This window comes from Callospermophilus lateralis, chromosome 6 (genome assembly GCF_048772815.1).
Source record: "Callospermophilus lateralis isolate mCalLat2 chromosome 6, mCalLat2.hap1, whole genome shotgun sequence".
Classification (NCBI taxonomy): domain Eukaryota; kingdom Metazoa; phylum Chordata; class Mammalia; order Rodentia; family Sciuridae; genus Callospermophilus; species Callospermophilus lateralis.
The window spans coordinates 115854677-115871834 of record NC_135310.1 but is presented as its reverse complement, the minus strand read 5'-3'; the positions used below and the strand labels follow the sequence as shown (position 1 = coordinate 115871834).

Genomic DNA, 17158 nt, shown 5'->3' with positions numbered 1-17158 from the left:
ACACACACACACACACACATACATATACACAAAAGGGCTGGGGAGGTGGCTCAGTTGTTAAGTGCTCCTGAGTTCAATCTCTGGTACCAAAATAAATAAATGAATGAATGAATGAATAAATAAATAAAGTGGAGATACTGATGCCTTTTGCTGGAATGAAGAACAACAGAGATAATGCATAGGAGGTTATGGCACAGTTGCTGCTCAAGAAAACCTTAGTTCTAAGCTTTTTTTACAGTTGTACTACTCCTAACATTTCCACCAAATGATGCCTGACTCAGGGTGCAAGTTTCCAGACTTTAGCCCTCTAAGTGAATTAGTAACTCAAAAAGGACACCAACAAAAAGCTAGCACTAAAGGGACAAAGTTGTTTTTAAAATGTATTTTCATTCTTGCTCCCGTTGGTAGGTCAACGATTTGTGTGAAATGCACATTGATACCGTTCTAAAGGAGATAGCCAAAACAGTGTTAATTTCCTTGCCGGAAGATGGTGCTACCAAAGTAGAAGACATGTTGACCCTCAACGAGGTATGCATTTAATAATTATAATCACAAGAATACTGAGCCATGAGCATAAAATGTGAATTGATAATCTAAAAGCAGACACCTGGGCCTGTAGCATTTTTTGGACATCCTTGTTTTGGACATCCTCAGCTCCAAAGGCTAATATGGCTCCAATAGCTCAAGCCGTGGCCACTCCCTAGACATCATTTTACTAATGTCCTCCACCCAGCACTGGTGTCCTGGGGCTCTGCCAGTGGTTCCTGATTCCTCTTCCTCTGTGCATGTTCCTGGAGCTGTATCATTTCCCTCATGGTTTAAACCACAACAAACTTTCCCTTTAAGTCATTCAGAAACCTGGGAATTATCACCTTTCCTTGCCTCCATTTCTTTTCTTTTTTTTAATTATTAATTTTTTTAGTTGTGATTTTATTTATTTGTATCCAGTGCTTCTCACATGCTAGGCAAGCACTCTACCACTGAGCTGCAACCCCAGCCCTTACCTCTATTTCTTAAGGCTAAGCCATGTTTTGCCTCTTACTCAGATTTTAGTTGAATTCTCTCTTCTTTTCTGTACCTACTGCCCACTTCTTTGGTTGGGCCCCCGAAGCTTGTTTGCAATTGATGTTGTGATCTAGCTGGTTTCTCTGCTTCTGTATGTGACCCCATCATATGCATCCATAATGCCACCATATCTGATCGTGAAGCTCTTGCTACTTAAATCCTTCAGTGGCAATGACATCTAGTTCTTACAGGATAAAATCTCTAACCTCCTTAGCATCTCATTATATTGAAATTGTTTGGATAATCGTTTACTCTTCATTGACTCGAAAGTGCAAAGATAGAACCCTGTTTACTCGTTTTTGGGGCCTTAATATCTAACACAGTCTCTTTCAAAAGCACTCAGTAATGTCTTTAACTGAGCTCTTTTTTTTTTCCCTTCCCTTTCCTGCCTACCTTGTGCTTCCACTGTGTCTGCTGTGCTGGTTTGGATCATCTTGCTGGTGTCCTTTTTGAGATGACCAAGGATGGCTTCCTGTCCAGGGTGCAGTCTGACCCATGGGAAATGGGGGCTTTGGCCCTCTCTCTTTTTGAAGGCACAGCTTCTTCTCCCCAGGTCACCTCTGCCTTCAGGGGTTAGGGCAGCTTGCCAGCCTCAGAACTCCTTAGGCATGGGTCAGTCTCTCCCTGCCCTCCAAATTCTAGAGGGACAGGTTCTCACATTATCTCTACTGAATCTCTACCAGTGAGTGGGCTTGCCCTCTGTAACCTCAAGGTGGACAGTGGCACTACCTTTTAAGATGTGCTTTCTTCCTAATGTGTAGGAGCTTAAAATCACTTGTTCTCAGCTTTGGCCATCACAGTACTGGACAATCCATTTTAATATCCTGTTCTTAGTCTTAGTTTATTCAGCAGTAAAATGATTTTATCTTCCTGGTTGTTTGATCCTTTTATCATTATTGGGTAAGTTTTATCATTGGGTAAGTTTTATCATTATTGGGTAAGTTTTTTTGGTTTGTTGGTGTCCTTTTTGAGAAGACCAAGGATGGCTTTCTGTCCAGGGTTGCAGTCTTAATCTAATCTGGCCACCTGCAGGGACTCTTGGGTTTGTATTTGCTGTCTGCTTTTGCTTTCTGTGCAGCCTCCTGGAACCCTGTGGCCACCTTAACCCTTTCTTAGCCTTTCTGTAACCCACTGTGTGAAGTGTAGTGAGTGATTTGAGTGTTATAGTTATTAATATTTGAATAAAAGAACCTTGATTGCTTGGCTTATGATTGGCTTTGACCCAGAGGTACTCCGTGAATTACAACCAATGAAAGTGAAATGAATTTATTGTTATTCAACAAATGGTGGAAAGACACAAATGTGTTTGGTCCATGTTAATAGCATAGTTTACTCATTATAGGGGATCACAATCTGGTGCTAGGAAAGACACCTATTTTTTAAATTAATTTTTAAAATTTATATATGATAGCAAAATGCTTTACAAGATTACATATATAGAGCACAATTTTTCATATCTCTGGTTATATACAAAGTATATTCACACCAATTCGTGTCTTCATACATGTACTTTGAATAATAATGTCCATCACATTCCATCTTCATTTCTAACCCCGTGCCCCCTCCCTTCCCCTCCTACCCCTCTGCCCTATCTAGAGTTTTCTATTGCTCCCAAGACACTCTTTTTTTTTTTTTAACTTTTATTTATTTCTCATAATTATTTCTTCATCTTTAAGAAACATACTGGAGGGTACTATTTCTTGAGTTGGCAAATTTGTACATTATTTTCTTCCTACTTTAATAAGTACCTTTCTCACCTTGTCCTTTACCAGTCCTCCCTTTTTTTTCCTCAAAATAGTTTCATTATTGTTTTCAGTTAAACAGTAATTGTAAATAGCAACACTTTTTTATGCCTGTGTCAACATGGCTAATGCAGAGCTATGTCGTATGTGTGTAATATATCTTCTTCTAAGCTTTTTATTTTTCCTGGTGTTTCTAATTGCTTCTCCTTTCATATTTTATTTCAAATACACTATTATATTAGAGTTTCATTCCTTCATCTCCAAGAAAGACCTCCCTTCAGAGCACCCTGAATCTCTGCTTCAGCTCTCCAGTCACCTGTAAAATTAACCTAGGATACTCCCCGTCTGCTGTGTTCCCTGAATTACATGTTTTTGAAGGAGGGAGAACCTCTTTAAATGCTGTATGGGTCTTTTCACAGCAATTGAAATTTTCCAAAGAAGTGTCCTATTTCCGCTTGGGAATAATTTTCTGCCTGCCACTTTCTTCTCTCTAATCCTAGAATTTGACTATATGAACTTTATTCCTAGAATTTGACTACATGCATTTAATACCAGATCTTATCTACATACAAACAATTCAAAAGAGTAGGGGAATTTTTATGTTGGTTTCCTTCCTTTTGTCCCATTTATAATGAAATCATCTTCTCACGTGATGTATTTATAACTATTTTGACACCATCAGTTGCTGAGGAGGGAAAACTCATGCTACCAAAGATAATTTACTTTGAGTACAAGAACAAAGAACTTTTACATGCATAGAAAGAGACCACACAAATGGAGCAAACTGGGATAGAATAAGTGACTGAGTATGAATGTTGTGTTTGTATTGATGACACAATTTAAAAAGTGTTATTGTTAAATAAGTGGAAAGTCTCAATGCTATAAGTCACGATGCAGGAAGTGGAACTTTGAAAAGCACCTTTGCAAATCAGTATGTCGCAGTCACTTGCCCTGGAGTAATCTCAAGATCTAGCAAAGCTTGAACTGCCTTTGTACAAACCTACCATTGGGCAGGACCATTGAAGTGAAGGCAGAATATAATTTGTTAAGGACAGGGCAAACCAGGTAGGTCTCTGAGCAGAAATCAGTTTTGTAAAATGATATACATTAATTTTTTAGGGTGAAGTTAGTTTGGGTCAAACAGTAGTTTCAAACCATTTTGTGAACCGAGATGCAGCTTCTAAGCAAGGAGGGAGTAGAAAAGAAAACCTGTCACTGTCTCTCCTCCAGCTCTCCTGTCTTCTCAAACCCAGCTGGAGTTTAAGGGAGTCAAGTAGTTAGCTTCCCACTCCACAGAGAAGGGCAGAGAAGCGTGGAGAATGGGTGTCAGGCTGCAAATGGCCTTGACAGAGTGGCAGAGATTATTTATAGGTTTATAAATTAAAGCATATTAATCCTTTTTACAGTTGCATTGTCGACTGCTCCTGTATCCATCTTTTCTTTCTTCTGGTTCCATGGAGAAAGTTCCTGCCTCCTTTCAAAATTGAGATCCTCCAAATAGGTTCAAGATCTCATGCCTTTTTGACTTCTGTCATGATTCAGAGATGAGGTGTCCCCCAAAAGCTCATGTGTAAGACAACGCAGGAGTTTTCAGAGGTGAAATGATCAGATTGTGAGAAGTGTAAGCTAACCAGTGGGTGAATCCACTAGGTGCTTACTGTAGGCGGGTAGGATATGGCTGAGGGTAACATATTTTGTCCTTGGTGAGCAGAGTGTGCTCTCTCTCCTGGTTGCCATGTTCTGAGCTGTTTTCCTCCACCACTGTCTTCCACCATGATCTGCTCACCTTGGGCCCAGGGCATGAGGTTGATTCACCCTGCACTGAATCTCTGAAACTGTGAGCCAGAATGAACTTTACATGCCACTTTCATCTGTTCTGTCAGGTCTTTTGGTCACAACACGAAATAGCTATCTAACACCCCTTCTTGGTGACTTTGCTCCACTAGTCCCCTGTTTTCCATATCTTCAACTTTGTACTACTGAATGGATCCTTCCCACCAGCAGTCCAATATACCCTCACCTCTTCCTTGCCCACAAAAACTACCCTTCATCTCTCATTCACAACCAAACTCCTCCAATTCCTCACACGTGCTGCCTTCACTTTCCCATCTCCGGTTAATTTTTTCCCCTAATTTCTGGTTCAAAATATTTCTGGCACTAATTATTATTTTTAAACAGCTTTATTGAGATAAAATTTATAAGCCTTGCAGCTCAACCATGCAAACTGTATAACTCAATGTCTTTTAGAGTATTCAGAACTGTACAACCATCACTGTGGTGAATTTTAGAACATTTTTAATTGGCATCTTTCACTTAGCACAGTTCATCCAGTGTCACAAGTGTCAGAATTTTGTTTCTTTTGCTAATGTCCTTTCTTTATCTCTTCCTTAAGGTTGTTGCCCCTCCCTAATCCTTTTGTGAGCATTATATCCCCATCATACTAAATTCTAAAGGGAAGTCCTCCAAAATGGTTAAGATGTTTGCTGCTAAATTTTTCTTGAGATTTACAGAACCTAGAACAAGTGATGACCTTGATAATGCCCCTCCTTAGTCTTTAGTTCTATGCATCAATTAACACAAAGCAGGTAAATCAATGTGTCTTTATCTTGCTGAAAAGAACTACAGAAGGTAGACGCAGGAGGTTGAGGTCCATTTCAATGCTAGAGTACCCCAGAGAAATAGGAGATACACAGCCTAGATGACAAAGGCCTTGCTCTTGTGGCCTTCCTGTCCTGCTCCTCCTTTCCCTCCCTATAAAACTCCTTGACCTCCCAAGATGGAGCTTTGAGGTCGACAGTGCCTCCGTCTTCCAAGATGCCAGCCCCTGAATAAATCTAATTCCTTCCTATCAACTCTTGTGTCCCGAATATTGGCCTGTGAGTTGTGGGCAGCCCAGACTTTATTCCAGTAACAATAGTGCATTGTATGATGTATCACCTTTTAGCATTTATCAGTTGATAGATATTTGGTCATTTCCAGTTTTGGGCTGCTATTAATAATGCTGTTTATAACCATTATGTGTAGACATGTTTTCTTTTGGGGGGGTACATATATAGGAGTGGAGTTACTGGGTCATATTTTAAACTCTGTTTAACCTTTTGAAGAACTGCCATAATGTTTTCCAAAGTGGCTCCATCAGTGGTTATGAGGGTTCCAGTTTCCCTACATCCTTACTGGCACTTACAGTCTTCTGTCTTTTTGATTATAGCCCTCAGAGTGAGTGTAAAGTGGCATCTCATGGTGGTTTTTTTTTTTTTTAGATGTTAATGGACCTTTATTTTACTCATTTATTTGTATGCAGTGCTGAGAATTGAACCCAGTGCCTCACACCTGCTAGGCAAGCGCTCCACCTCTGAGCTACAACCCAAGCCCCTCATAGTGGTTTTGAAGGTCCAAGTTGACAGCTACCATTTACTTGACTCTTTTATAAAATACAGGGATATTGTTTGATATGTTCAAAGCCTTATTCAATTTTATGAGCCAGTTTTCTGAGTTTGACTCGTTCTCAACTTCTTCATTAAACCCTTTTCTGGCTATTGGAAAAGGTCAGAAAAGCAAAACACAGACTTTGTGAATCAAAGATGAGTTCAAACTCTTATTCTTACCACCTACTGGGTGACCTGGGCAAATTTCTTAACTTCTGAGCCTTGGCTTTCTGTGAAATAGAGACCATAATGTTAATTATTACTAGAGGATGTCCTTTAATTAAATTAGCTAAAACATATGAATTCTTAAATCAATGCCTGGCATACAGCACCATGTTTAATTAAAAACTTTACCTCACTCAATTCTCAATGTAACACTTTGGATTGTACCTTTCATACCATATCTCATTTTCAACTTTTGGCAATGTCTTTCTGTTCTAGATTTATGGGTGTGATTGAGTCAAATATTAAAAAAAGAATAGATATTTTTTTTGTCATCTTTTGCTTGGACCTTACCATCTGTGCTTTGGGTGGCAGGCAATTTTAGATCTGAAACATAAAGCATGGTCAACATTATCTTACTTATTTATTTGTGGTACCAGGGATCAAACCCAGGGCCTTGAACATCCTTGGAAAATGCTTTACTACTGAGTTCTTCTCCCAACCCCTCTAGTTATTTTTAAGTAAACTTAATTATATTTTCATAAATTAATAGTCATATTATTTATTTATTAACTAAATATTCACCCAAACATCTAATTATTTATTTATTAATTAAGTAAATATTTATCCAAGCATTTAATATTAATAAATATTAATAAATGATTTTATTAACAAATATTAATAAATATTTAAACCACCAATTTAATTTTAATTAAATAAATATAATAAATAAAGTATAATTAATTATTAAAATTAATAAAGTCATATTAATAATTTTTCACCACTTTTAGGTATCTGAAAATTAATAGTCATTTCTTTATTTAATAGACGTACACGAGAGAGTGGGCTGATATTCTAAACCACAAAAGTAAGCATGTGGAAGAAGCTGTCAGAGAACTTATATTAATATTTGAGCAAATTTATGAAGTTAAATACACTGGGAAAGCAATAAAACCAGTACCAGGTAATTTCACTAGTTAATTTTTGAGTCATGAGAGCTACAGATGTGTCTTCATATGAGCACCTTCCACTTAGCAGGTAGCAAAATTCAGGACTCCAAAGCAGGTGTCCATCATAAACTGTGTTTTTGTATAGTTTAGGCTCTGTGAGTTCTCTTGTCACTTAGGAAATAGTGGCAACCTCTGAAATCCAGGGTTCCCAGATGCCAACCAAGGACCAACCGTTTAAGCAGGTTATGGTTACACCCTCAGGCTTGCTGTGTTTCTTTTTCTTTTTGAATAGCATTCTAATCAATCATGTCATTTTGATCCTTTGATTCATTTTACTTTTTTAAAAAAATAAACCAGACAAGGATAAAATCTAAAATTCTCATGAATCCAGAAAACTTTATTTGGGCAAGACTAAGTTTCAAGATATTTTCCCCCTAGATCTTTCTCTGAATGGTACCAGCTGCGCCTTCTTCCTCAGAACGGTGTCAGGGTACAGGTAAATGGGACCTAGTGGAAAGTGTACCCCCAAGAAATCAAAGATCACACCTTGGCAGGTCTTCCTCCCACCTCCTACCCTGTGGTTAACAAAAGACGTACAAAGCTTTGCTTCACTCTTTTTGACTTTGCCAAAGCCCTCATCATCCTGATTCACTTTGCTGAGGAAAATCTGTATGACAAGGTGCCTGGATTATTTAAAGAGGTTGAAATGATTTTGACTCCATTTCCAGTCCTCCCAATTTCAGAATTTCATTCCCTCAATGAAGTTCAAAGTTTTAATAATTTTAGTAAATATATGTAAATAAGCCCCTCCAAAACAAGCTGCTGAATTTGATCTTCTCTAGCAGGGGCAGAGGATTTTAAGAAAAGATTCCCAGGAAGAGATCTTTGCTTCCTGCTTCCTAATTGTGGTTTAAGAATCTGGAACTTTTAGTATTGCTCAGATTGCCCTGTCCTAGATATTTAGAATCTTTGGGTACATTTGAAGGGAAATAGATATTTTGTTTTGAAGTTATGTTTTCCAGTTCAAAATAAGAACTGTCTAGGTAAAAAATTGTAACTTGAGGATTTACTTGTTAATATTTTATGGGGACTTGTCTATGTGTCAGTCATGATCCCTGTATTTGCCTAGATACTTGCTCTTCCCACCATCCCCTGCTCAGTGACATAGTGGGAGGTTGGCTTTGTGTGAGGCAGGCCACTTACTGGCTCATGGCTGTGTCACCAACTTAGTGTGGATTTTTTTTTTTTTTAATAAAAGATATGTTATCTATTTTTGCCAATTGCCAATTATCTTCTTAACCTTAATAAGGTGGATACACACTTTGATTCTTTGACCAAGAAGTTATAGTCAATGTCCTCAAATATTCATGAGGCAATATGCAGATTAAATTATTTCTATTTCAGGAAAAGACATAGAAAAGGTCTCTTTTGTTTATATTTTAAAATTTTTGATTGACACGTATTTGCACATATGATGATGTACAATGTGATTATTTTTTGTGGGGGGTTACCAGGGCACTCAACCACTGAGCCAAATCCCCAGCCCTATTTTGTATTTTATTTAGAGACAGGGTCTCACTAAGTTGCTTAGTGCCTTGCCGTTGCTGAGGCTGGCTTTGAACTCGCCATCCTCCTGCTTCATCCTCTAGAGCTGCTGGGATTACAGGTGTGTGCCACAGTGCTCAGCTCCAATGTGATTTTTTAAAAAAACTTTATTGGTTCCTTTTAGTTATACGTGACAGTAGAATCCATTTTGATTAGTGTTGAGGTTTTGAAGGAGACTTGAAGAGATAGCTTTGCCTAAAAGGGTGATCTACAGATCAACATGTTTGAACTATGGCATCTATGTTTGAACTATGGCTTTTTGGAATGAGAGAACATTCTGGTCAAGCAGAAAACTCATGCAAGTGCCATTCTAAGAGGATTGGGTAGGGGGCCAGGGATACTGCTAAATATCCTAAAGGATAGCTCTTAACAACAAAGCCCCAAATATCAGTAGTGCTGAGGTTGAGATGCTCTGAGCCTAAGATGAGAATGCACAGCATGCTGTCTTTGCTCCAAGAAGTCTTCACTTAGTTTAACCATTTTTTTTTAATCACAAGTATCAAAAATTAAAAATAAATCTTCATTAAGTTAGAAAATTCAACAGGTGAACAAATAATTAAGAAACATAATATGTAAAACTGTCTTAAAACTTGTCTTAATTCTAGACCATTAAGAGTATGTTGACAGGGACTGGGGTTGTGGCTCAGCGGTAGAGCACTCGCCTAGCATGTGCAAGGCACTGGGTTCCATCCTGAGCACCACATAAAAAATAAAAACAAATAAAAATAAAGGTATTGTTTCCAACTACAACCAAAAAATTATTTTTAAAAAAGAGTATATTGACAGAATTATATTTCTTAGTAAAATGATGATTCTACTGAGATTCATGGTTTAATTGAATTTGAGGATGACACTCCTATAGGAACAAATGCAAAAAAATATGTAAATGTAAGAAAGATAAAAGTAAGTCTTTAACAGCTTTAAAAAATGAGCTTCCTAAGAAGGTTTTGCCACATAGAATAAACTAATGCTGAAGAATTCACATACTATGTTTTTGTTTTGTCTTCTATCCATAGAACACCAGAAACATGTTGTTTTTGGAAGTGAAATGGAGGAGGGCGAAGGCAATGATTACGAGTCCAATTTGGTGACCGAGGGTGATGCTAATGACAAAGAGGATGAGTTTAAAAAGGTATTTACTGTGAAACAACCTCTTGCAGATTTCATGGAATTACGACTCATTGGATTATACGTAACCCAAAGGGGGCTTCTTCCATGCAGTTCTGAAACTAACCTATGCCTAATTTATAACAGATTCCAGAAAATACAATTTCCAGTTGCACATTGTAAGATCAGGTAATCCTTAAGGTTCTCCCCAATATCACTAACTTTTTTTTTAATTGTTTTAGTTATAGGTGGACACAATAACCTTTATTTTATTTTTATGTGGTTCTGAGGATTGAACCCAGTGCTTCAGGCATGCTAGGCGAGCGCTGAGCCACAACCCCAGCTCCCTATCACTAACTTTTGATGAGGTTTGTCTGTTACAGTTTCTATAGGATCTTCCTCCATTGTGGTCTGGCCATGTTTTCTTACATAGTAAATGCAACTTATAGCACCCATTCATTTGACTTAGTGTGGAACTTTGTCTTTGTTATTGGGTTTAATTGAGTTGTCTGTATCCCATGTCCTGATAATGATTCACTTGGGGCCCAGGGATTGCACTATGGATGACCCGTGGCCTCTCCCAGCAGGAGAAACAGATTGAATGGGCAAATGGTCACATTGTGGTGAGGGTGAAGGTTGAAAAGGAGGCAGGGGGTTTCTCTCTCATGGTCACCTATCAACTTTGAAGGCCACTCTCACACGTTCCTGCTTTCTACTCCTCCTGGCAGTTTTCTTTTAATCCCTCATACCCACCCTCTCTTCATTCTTTTTTCTTACCTACTTTTACATACTGTAATACAGTTTTGGAAATAAATTCTAACTGTAATAAACTTGCCTTCTTGCTCAATGACGAGATCACACACTGATTGGGAGATGCTTCCCTACTGGGTCTAGATTTTAGCTTAGAATTTGCAGTACCACGCACCAGGAAGCCTTTAACAATGAGTTTAACAACAGGCAGAAGTCAGCTGAACAGAAAAAGTGCATCCCATCTCAGTGAACCCTCGTTAGCAGTTGCATTCCCTTTGATACCAGATTAGGGGGTCTTAAAACAAGACTGAGCCCCAGTAGAGACCCCTAATTGTGGGAGTCACTGGGAGCTGCATTGTGCTGTCTTCTCTACCTCTCAAATCCGACTCCCACGCCATTGGAGGAATCATCTCTCTAGCATTACAATCTGATCACATCAATGCCTGTGCTTTAGCTTGATCATTATCACCCCTGACCACATGGAGAAGCTTGAAATTCTTTTTCACTCCTTCCTAATAACTCTTCCAACCCAACTCAACCTTACTTCCCCCCAGGGGGCAGAATAGTCAGAATCTGGACCCTGATGTGTGAGCCAGATGGGGCTGGGGGCTGAGGTAGAGGGCTTGCTGAGCCCTGGGGGTTCACCACCCACCTCAAACCATGCTGAACATTTTGATGATAGAGATGCATCTTTCACCTGTGCCCACGCCCCTCAGCATTGAGAAGTACACAACACTCAAGTGCTTCAGGTTTGTTGGGTGAATGATTCAGTGTTGAGCAAACCAGGATGATTTTAAATAAACTGTTTTTGAATTTCATATTTTGAGTCAGTCATTCTGGTTTGATAGGGTGTTTTTGCAAAACGCTCTCCTTTATTTTTCTTTTCTCTTAGTCTCTCTCTCTCTCTCTCTCTCTCTCTCTCTCTCTCTCTCTCTCTCTCTCTCTCTCCTCTCTCTCTTTATGAGGGCCTCACACATGGTAGGCAAGCATCCTACCTCTGAGCTACATCCTCAGCCCTTTTTATTTTGAGATAGAATCTCACTATAAGTTGCCCAAGCTAACTTCAAACTTGTGATCCTCCTGCCTCAGCCTCCTGATTAGCTAGGATTTCAGGTGGGCACCACCACACCTGGCTGCAAGCACACTTTTCATGTAATGTTTTTTGCCTAAAAAAAAAAAAACAGACAAGGAATTTAGTATTACCTTTATTTAAATAGTGTCATTGAAATTGCATAGTATATTATTTCTCGCCTTTCACATGTAACTTCTAATATGTGTCATTGTTCTGGGGATGATGGAAGTTTATTTTGGGGTATGAAATTTAACATGATTTCTTATTACAGGAATGTAAAGAGGTCTTTGCTTTTTTCTCTCATCAACTACTGGACAGTCTTCAAAAAGCTACACGGTTATCTTTGGATACAATGAAAAGAAGAATATTTGTTGCAAGGCAAGTTGAAAATATGCTAACTATGTCTGATAATACTCCCTATAATAATATGATTCTAATAACATTATTTTAATTTTTATTAATTTTAAAAAATATAAAATTTAAAATAAAGCATCCATTAAAAGGCTGTTTGAAAAAAATCCCTATAATACTGCAAGAACTGTAATTGAATAAACAACCATGTTCCTGTCACCCAGGCCAAGATCGAGAAGATTGGCATTCCCTGACTGGTCCTCTCCCAGCTCTCCTGCACTTGGTCTTGGTCTTGGTTTTCTTTAGAGCTTACCACTTGTTTCTACCTCCAATCAATGTGTCATTGCCTTTTGCCTGTATTTGACTTGTGCTCAGCATTAACTTTCTGAGATTCATCTGTGTTGCTACAGTTTATTTCACTTTGGTGGAGTTGGAGCGTGCACAATCTGTTATCTGTTCCGCTGGTGGTGGTCCCTGGGTTGTTTCCAGCTTGGGCTGTTATGAATAAAACACCTCTGAGCCCTCTAGTATCTGCCTCTTGCTGCACCTGCTAAGAGCTGATCTCCTGGGTCCTAGGGTGCATGCATGGCTCACTTCACCAGGCAATGCATAGTGTGAGAGGGTCCGTGGCTCCTCATCCTTGAAAACAATATTTTTCATTTTAGAAATTCTTACTAACACAGAGTGTGAAACGGCATCTCATCAGGATTTAAATTCTCATTTTCTTGGTTACTGATGGGATTGACTATATTTTCATGTGTTTACGAACTATTTGTCTTTTCCTTATAGTTTGTGGGGTTTTCTGCCTGCTTTTTGTTTTTGAAGGGTTGTTCTCTTCTTCCCTTTTTTTAAAAAAATGTTTTTAGCTATAGATGGACATGATAACTTTATTTTTTTATGTAGTGCTGAGAATTGATCCCAGTGCCTTCCAGGTGCTAGGCAAGCACTCTACGACTGAGACACAACCCCAGCCCAGCCTGCCTTTTTTTATTGGAGTGGATAAAGTAATAAATATTTGCAATATATTATTTTGTTAATAATAATAAAGCAAATATCTTCTCTAATTGCGGGGGGTCACTGGGTGCTGCCCGTGTCCTTTTCTCTACCTCTCAAATCCGTCTCCCACACTGTTGCAGGAATGGTCTCTTTAGCGTTACAATTTGATCACATCAAGCCTGTGCTTTAGCTTGATCATCATCATCCCTGACCACATGGAGAAGCATGATATTCTCTTTTACTCTTTCCCCCTTACCTTTTTATTTCTTTATTAATTTTCATTTTTCTTTTGCTTAGTTTAAAAAATATATTAGGGTTCTTTAAAGGAACAGAATCAAGAGGAAATATAATTATAAAAGGGGGACTTATTAGGTTGGCTTATGCAACCAGAAGCTGGATAGTCCACAGTGGCCCTCTGCAGGCTGAAGAGCTGGGAGAACCACTAGCTGCGCAGTTCAAAAGGCTGAAGCTCCAGAACAAGACGGATCAATGGTGCTACCCTAGTCTGAGACCAAAGGCTTCTGGAGAATCCACTTTGGAAGAATGAAGAAGTGAAAGTCCTGTATCCTTAGATGACTGCAGGAGCAATCAAGAACCCATTCAAAAAAAAAAAGAGCTTGCATCTGCTGCTGCTTCTATTAAATCACGTTGCAAAGACCACCGGCTCCAATTTTAAATCAAATTAAAGCAAGCTTGTAATTCTGACTGGCCAGGACTGTCTCTCCCGAAATCCGTGGGTTACAGGACAGTACCCCAAATCTATAGCAGCATGGTTTTATCGCACAAAAAGTTGTAAAAAGGGGATGTCTTGAGAACTTACAGATAATAGGATTTTGAAAAACATAATACAAAGGCAGATAGTAGGTTAATGACCTAAATGGTTCAACATTTCAAATTAGGGAGTAAATTTAGATCCCAACATCAGAATTTATGAGGTGCCATTAGGGTTTCAGAGAGGATTGTTTTCTGGTCAGGGAAAGCCAGAATTTATGAGGTGCTGCTAAGATTTCAGAGAGGGTTGTTATCTGGTCAGGGAAAGCCAGGCATGGGTGAGTTCAAGGCATGGGCAGGCATTCCAAGCAAGTTTAGAAATAGAAGTAATTTGTAGTAAAACAGAAATTAACTTTTCATGACTTGGTGAGGAGTGGCTCCCAGTCTTAAGATGGAATTCGACGGGTTCATCACTTCCTTGTTTTCCAACTTTTATTCCATCCAAGCCATCAACCTTTTGGTTGGTGCTGCCCATGCTTAGGGAGGGTCTCCATTTCAGTTGGCTATCCCACATGTCAGTCATTCCTAGACACCCCTCATTGACACACCCATAACCCTCTTAATCCTTGACATCTCTTAATCCAATCAAATTCACAATTCAAATTAGCCATTACAAAAAATATTTAAAATTAACCATCTTAGAAAAAGAGGTGAAATTTATGTCTTTTAAAATAAATTCTCACCAGGTGTGATGGTACACACTTGTAATCCCAGCAACTCAGGGAGCCTCAGCAAGAGCATCTTAAGTTTGATGCCAGTCTCAGCAGTTTAGTGAGAACCTGTCTCAAAATAAAAAATAAAAAGGGTTGGGGATGGGGCTCAGTCGTAGAGCATCCCTGGGTCCAGTTCTCAGTCCTGCAAACAAACCAAATCAAACCAAACCACACAAAACAACAATAACAAAACAACTCTATTTATAATGCCTTCTATACATTTTATATATCTTTATCCTATATCTTTTGTCTTTGAATCTAGAATGCACACATTTTGCTTTTAAAGCACAAGACTTTCTGTAGTTTTGCAGTTTCCTTGAATTATTTCTGACTACAAGGGCCTGTGCAGGCTTTACTTACTGTACTATGCCTGTATGACTACTGCAGTTTGATGATTTAGTTTTGTCTTTTTTTTTGTAACACTCAAAAATAATTTATTATTTACTGGCATATTTTATAAAATCCCCAGATTCTTTGTATGCTTTGTATACCACCTGTTCCTTAGCGAGGATTTGTGAGAGGTGAATTCTGTTATTTTTCTTTGTATGTCTGAAAATGCCTTTGTTGTTAGTTTTTCTCTCAGTGCTTTGAAAGTATTTCTTCATTTTTTTTCCTGATCCATGTTGTCTGCTGATGAGATGTTTGCAGTGTGCCTAACCAAAGATTCTTTTTTTATCCTTGATGTTTCTGCAGTTTGCTGACCCTGGGTGGATTTGTCTTTACTAGTTCTGCTTTGTTCACACAGAGCACTTCCTATCTGAGGGCTCATGGCTTCCCTCAATTCTGGAAAAATCTCACCAATTTCCTCTTTAGTCATTTCTTCTAGGACATTCCTTCATTGATTTCTTCTGGAATGCCTATTAATTGAATATTGAACAATGACTATACAATTTCTTGTTCCAACTAGGACACTTTTGTGAATATCCAGATGAGGTGCCAGGTCAGAGTTAACAGGGGACTCCCCTGGTCCACTGGGCAAGTGGTCATCTTATATGCTGGGGCCTTTCAACCTGCCCTTCCTGTCTCCTCACTACTCTGCCATTCATATATACACACATACATACATACTGCTTTTGCCTTTGTGAACTACATTATGGGCAAGGACCTCTGTATCTTTTCTAGAGATTATGTTGTTTACTGCATTTTAAATATTTAGATAAATACTTTCCTTCTTATCCTCCAAATATTATATCATTTTTTCCTTAGTTAGCAATTTTTCTATTTTTAATTTTTTTCTCTGGGAGACAGCTTTTATTTATCTCTTTGAACATTCTCAGTGTACTTATTTTAGACTTTTTATACCACTATACTATTAGTTTTATCTGGAGTGAGTTTCTGTTTTTAATTTCATTTTTTGTGTGTGTGTGGTATTAGAGATTGAACCCAGGGGCACTCTACCACTGAGCTATATCCCCAGTCTTGTCCTTTTTATTTTTAAATTAAATTATTTTGGGCAGTGCCAGGGATTGGACCGAAGGCCTCATGTGTGTCAGGCAAGGTGTTCTACCACTGAGCCACATGCCCAGCTCTTTTAAAATTTTTTTTATTTTGAGGAAGGATCTCCACATGTTGCCCAGGCTAGTCTTGAATTTGAGATCCTCCTGCCATAACTGTGTAGGATTCATACCTGGATCTAGGTAGTGAAGCATTCCTGAGCTGAGAGACTCTCTGTAAATTCCTTAGCCTCTCTCTGCCTTAGTTTCTTCATCTATAAAATAGGAATAATTATCATAGTATCTGCTTTGCAGAGTGAATTCGAGGATGAAATGGGTTAATTGATGGAAAGTTTCTGGCATACGTTTAGCACTCAATGGATGTTACTCATCGTGGTCCTTCCTCTGCCCTTTTCTTTAAGTCATTTCTATCTCTTTGTAGTTTGCATCTAAAATTTTGGAGACCTCCTTGAGCCAACCCCCTGATTTGCTAAATAAGTTACTGAATGATCTAGGATGTATTCTCTGGCTGCTTGTTTCTATTTAGGGAACTCGAAATAGTAACCTTTGTATTCCAGTATCCCCTGGTTTTATTGCTGCATCTTAAATTTCAGAGGGACACCATGAATTAGAAGCCATTTGTTTGCTTGCTTGCTTTTAGTTCAGAGAGTTCCTTTTAGGAATATGTGAATCTGGGAACCACTGATGTTGGCCTAGATAGCTCCAAGTGAGGTCTCTGCTTTTGAACTCAGAGTCAGTGTTTCTTGTGACCCCCTCCCCCAGTCAGCTTGTACTTGCACGTGGAGGTGTTTTTCAATAGTGACAGAAAGTTTGCTTTTTAAATATTTTTGCCTGGCATGGGGATGGTGGTCAAGGCATAGGAAGAGAGCCAAACTTATCTGTAGCTCTGGGTGTGTCCTTCATTGCTAGACACATGTCTGTATGTCTGTGCATGAGTGACACTGTTTTAGTTTTTTGATTCTTATTTATTTTTTGGTACTAGGGATTGAACCTGG

General features: G+C 38.6%; 1 protein-coding gene across 1 annotated transcript in view; it reads left to right on the top strand.

Moving 5' to 3' along the window:
- Dnah8 (dynein axonemal heavy chain 8) overlaps window positions 1-17158 on the top strand; it is a 275799-nt gene that overhangs the window by 63759 nt on the left and 194882 nt on the right. Inside the window, exons 17-20 of the mRNA XM_076860182.1 lie at window positions 409-528; window positions 7223-7358; window positions 9966-10081; window positions 12150-12256. Coding sequence (XP_076716297.1) covers window positions 409-528; window positions 7223-7358; window positions 9966-10081; window positions 12150-12256 — 479 coding nt within the window. The remainder of the gene's footprint in view (window positions 1-408; window positions 529-7222; window positions 7359-9965; window positions 10082-12149; window positions 12257-17158) is intronic.